This window comes from Rhodamnia argentea, chromosome 1 (assembly GCF_020921035.1).
Source record: "Rhodamnia argentea isolate NSW1041297 chromosome 1, ASM2092103v1, whole genome shotgun sequence".
NCBI classification, from domain to species: domain Eukaryota; kingdom Viridiplantae; phylum Streptophyta; class Magnoliopsida; order Myrtales; family Myrtaceae; genus Rhodamnia; species Rhodamnia argentea.
In genome coordinates this window covers 13,817,987-13,822,354 of record NC_063150.1, presented here as the reverse complement: position 1 = coordinate 13,822,354, position 4,368 = coordinate 13,817,987, and the positions used below count along the sequence as shown (strand labels likewise).

General features: G+C 40.3%; 1 protein-coding gene across 1 annotated transcript; it reads right to left on the bottom strand.

The window, feature by feature from the left end:
• Positions 1-3,725: 3,725 nt before the first annotated feature.
• LOC115730234 (MFP1 attachment factor 1-like) lies at positions 3,726-4,127 on the bottom strand. The gene has a single exon (XM_030660841.2). The coding sequence runs from the start codon at positions 4,125-4,127 to the stop codon at positions 3,726-3,728; it is 402 nt and encodes a 133-aa protein (XP_030516701.2).
• Positions 4,128-4,368: the final 241 nt, after the last annotated feature.

Here is a 4,368-nt window from a genome sequence, read left to right as displayed (position 1 = left end):
ATGAATTATATGAAAATGTTCAATGTTGTTATTCCATTAATTCAATATTAGAGATAAATTTGAACACTTTTCATCCAATCTAATGACTAAATTGAATATGCATTAAAAGTTCAAGACCATATTGAACAAATTAAAAGTTAAGAGATCGCATTTGAGAAAATGAAATTTTAGGAACCAAATTGCATATCGGACCAAAATTCAAGGACCATTTATCTCATTTTCCCTTTTTCTTTCTTGGGTTATCATTGTAGGTCTAATCCCCTTAAATTGCATGCATCGATTTTAAAATAGAATTACTCTAAAAGTCCTAAACCTATTATAAAACAGTCAATTTAGTTTAAAAATTTTCAATCGCGCTGCTTTTTATTTATTTTTTGAACAATCGTGCTAATTTGATCCTAAATATTTGATAATTTTCCAATTAATCCTAAACATTTCAATTATGCCAAATTAGCCCTAAATCTTTTTATGATTTGTCAATCTTATCATAATAACATAGTCCTTTCAGCTAATTTTCACCGAATATTACTGGAGTTACAACCTAGTCAAGTCGATCATCTTACGTGATATGATCGCCACATATGCGTATGAGTTTGATAATTTTTTTTAAATTTTATGATTTTTCTTTTTCTTTTTGTTTTGGTCCTTTCTTTTTACATAGGGCCGGCATGGTTGGAGGGTTGCTAGCCCCACCGACCATTAGGCAAGTATCGATAATCCCGGTGGGCCCCTAGACGAGGGTGGTGAAGCCTATACTTGGCCCTTGCTAGCCACAACGAGGGCTCAAGAACCCTCACCGGATCTGATGAGGGCTTCATGGTCCTTTTCGAAAATATTTTGATTGATTATATCGTTTAAAAAAATTAGGCAACGGAGTGTTCATTATCGACAATAAAATGCACCTAATTATTTTTGTTTTGGTAGTGAAAATATTTTTTATTTATTAATTTTCAAAAAAATATTTTCCAAATCTTGAATTTTCTTCGCTCTCTTTTGACCTTAGCTAGCAGACTCTCGCTCTCTGTCCTCTCCGATCACTCTCCCTCTGTCTCAATCTCTCTAGCCCATGAACCAAGCAAGCATGGATCAGCTAATCATGAACAAGGTTAATGTCATCTATCATCGAATGAAACGACAAAGAATACCGAAAGGGTAAGGAAATGAATAAATAGCAAAAAAGAACAAGCAGATAAAACCCTTTGTCGATGCAGAAAAAGGAAGATAGGTTAGGATCATTCGTGCATTGAGCTAAGGCAAGTGTTGAAATTTCACGCATGGTTTGATAACGATTCTTATATGCTCCTCTACATACACATGATTCACTTAAAAGTTTAAGGCATTGAGGCAGACTTTCTCACCTAATACTAGAGTCAAATTTTGGGTATGACTTTCTCAAAATTTCTATTTTAGATAATGGCACAAATAGTTCCCGAACTGTGGCCCAATGCGCAATGTGGTCCCTAAATTTTATTCCAATGCGCAATGTCGTCCCTAAACTTTTAATTTGTTTAATGCGGTCCCTAAAATTTTAGTTTATGTTCAATATAGTCCCTAAACATTTAACATTTTCATACAATTTAGTGATCAAATTGAACATATACAAAAAAATTAGGCACTACATTAAACAAAAATAAAGTTCATAAACGAAATTGCACATTGATATAGAATCCAAAAAAATCACATTAAACAAATTAAAAATTCAGGAATCGGATTGCATATTGGGCCAAAATTTCGAGATCATGATGTGTCATTTTCCATTTCTAATGCTTAGATGCAAAAATATAGAATTTGAGTTGTACTTGAACATGTAGAAAACGTAATTGCGCTACGTTCGATATGGATGTAGTTGGCTAAAAGAACGAGTAACAAAAACAGGGAAAAATAATTGATGAAGTAGTATACATAGTCCAAGCATTCTATTCGATGTACCCCTTATATCGCACAAACGCGACAGTATTGGCGTGTTGTTACCCTTCTATTGTAAGGCCATATTCAATGATGTTTTCTGATCTTGCATTTAAGACAATTATACTTTCTTTGGTCTGATTAAGACTAATAACACTTGACTAACTAGGAAGAACATACATTATCGTGTTATTACATTCGGGAAGTAAAAGATTGCCAAAGGAAAGCGTAAATAGAGTAGCTCATGTAGAACCAGTGCACAATTGTGTCAATTTACCTATATAGAAAATCACATATTATATACATACATACATGATTTTTTATCGTCGGAGCATCATTAATCCTAGTATTGAAATCTATATTCATCTAAATTCGAAAGTTCGCATTGATGTAAATTCGTTTTTTTTGTTTGTTTGTTTGGGGGGAGCGCAATTAACCACATGTCAATCATAGTCAAGTTTGAAATTTGTCGTCCAAGGAGCTCTCCATCTTTTCTTAAGAGGCAGAAGTCATGAAGAAAAGCTTCAAAGCTTCAAAGCTCTGTTCTTTTCCAGCAATGTACTCCTGCTGCAATTTTCCCAGCAAAGACCGGTCTTTTCCTCTTTGCTCAAATTAGCTAAGGCAGCCCCTTCAAGTTTGAGCTACCACGAGTCGCGTCCACTGCCACCATTTGGAGCTTTAGCTTCCATCTGCAGCCTGCAGGTCTTCAGCTTTGACCGGTCCCTTTCCGAGCTTAATTTCAGACTGCGGTTTCCTGCAATTCCAGCTGCAGCTACTCTTGCTGTTGCCGCTGGAATTCACGGTCCAAGACAGCAGAGGAACTCTGCAACCTCTTCCTGCTTCTGAGCCTGCCATTTTCGGCTCGACTTGTCCGGCCTTGCACCCTATAATTTCCAGTTCAAGTGGCGCCATTTCCAACTGCGCAATCCGCGATTCACAACTCAAGGAACTCCAACACGCTCGGCGATCTAAAGTTTCGTAATGTCCCAAATTACCAGGTGCAGAAGAAACCTAAGGGAAAACAAAGAACGTCAAGATGATGAACTTGTCTTGGGTCGCGGTTGGACCAAGCTGCACCGGAGAAGTGTTGAAAAGGGGCTTGCTTTGATTTTGCCACTTGACCTTCATCAGTGAGAACCATCGCTCAAACTTCCACCAAAAGAGACTTTTCCTCATCAAGAAAACAAATGTTGATATCCGAGATTATGCTCATATGATCAAAGGGTCCTATTGCCAACAGAAAAGCTCGCATGGAGATCAGACTGAAGTTCACGAGGGCCCCGCTCCATGTCCCTGGCCCTCAAGGAACCCTTCTTGTATCCCGTAGCAAGACAAAAAAAAATCCGCCATTGCAAAGCATCACAGTACACGAACACTTAGAATAACAGCTACACAGAAGCGCCCAATTTCAAGCAAGAAAATCCATCAAAACAGAGGGCCAAAGAGATTCGGGTAAATAGAAAGAGTACTCAGAACCAAACATGAAGTGCAAATCCAGCACACAAGACAGCCTTTTCTCATACGTAAATATAAGTTAAGACACAATCACTACAGATACCAGATCAACAACACTCGTCGAGCAAAGGGTAAAAGAAGGTATGCAGAAATCCACCACAAACAGCAACACATATCTCCTATCAGACATACTACTTCACTCTACTACCTCATAATCCCAACAAGCTCTGTCGTCTAAGGGAACGCTCGACCAAACCCATATCTCCTATCAGACATGCTAACTTCACGGTACTACCTGAAAATCCCAAGCTTTGTTATCTTAAGGGAAGGCACGACCCAAAAGCGAACACCCCACCTCAAAAAGATCACAACTTTTCTACATCGATCGCCAAAGAAGCGGGCCGGGTGCGCGGCTGGACAGAGTCGAGCATGCGCCTGCCAATCGACGTGGCGTACGCCTGGAGGACGTCCGCGCCGTCGTCGTCGGCGGAGGCGGCGGCACCGGTGGAGTCGAATGCCGCCTGTTCGATGGCGCGGGCGACGGACATCGCCTCGTCGACGGGCATGGCGTCGTAGCGAGGGGAGAGCGCCGAGGGAGAGGACAGCTTCTTGACGAGGCGCGAGACGATGGCTTCGCGCGTCGGCTGCGTCGGAGGCCAAATGCGATAGGAGACGTCGGGGTCGGGCTGTTGGGGCGGCGCTTCCGTTCGCTGAGGAGGCGGCGGCGGCGGCGGCGTCGACCTCCTAGCTTCTCCCGATTCAGACATTTGTAGCGTAGGTGAGTGAAAAAAAAAAAAAAGCAGCAGCGCAGGGAAAGGACGAGTACGCGAAACAGAGTCGACTGATGGGCAATGTTGGCAGCGCAATGGGTATTTTCTTTATATAAAGTTCGTAAAATAAAGATATTGGCACTTTTCGCGAAAATGAAAAAATTTCAAATATAAAGTTAAAATTTTTTTTAAAATAAAATAAATATTATTTCAAATAAGAGTGTAAAGTGTCAAATTA

Coding starts and splice junctions, on each gene's coding strand:
- LOC115730234 (XM_030660841.2), bottom strand. CDS start 4,127: ATGTCTGAATCGGGAGAAGCTAGGAGGTCGACGCCGCCGCCGCCGCCG.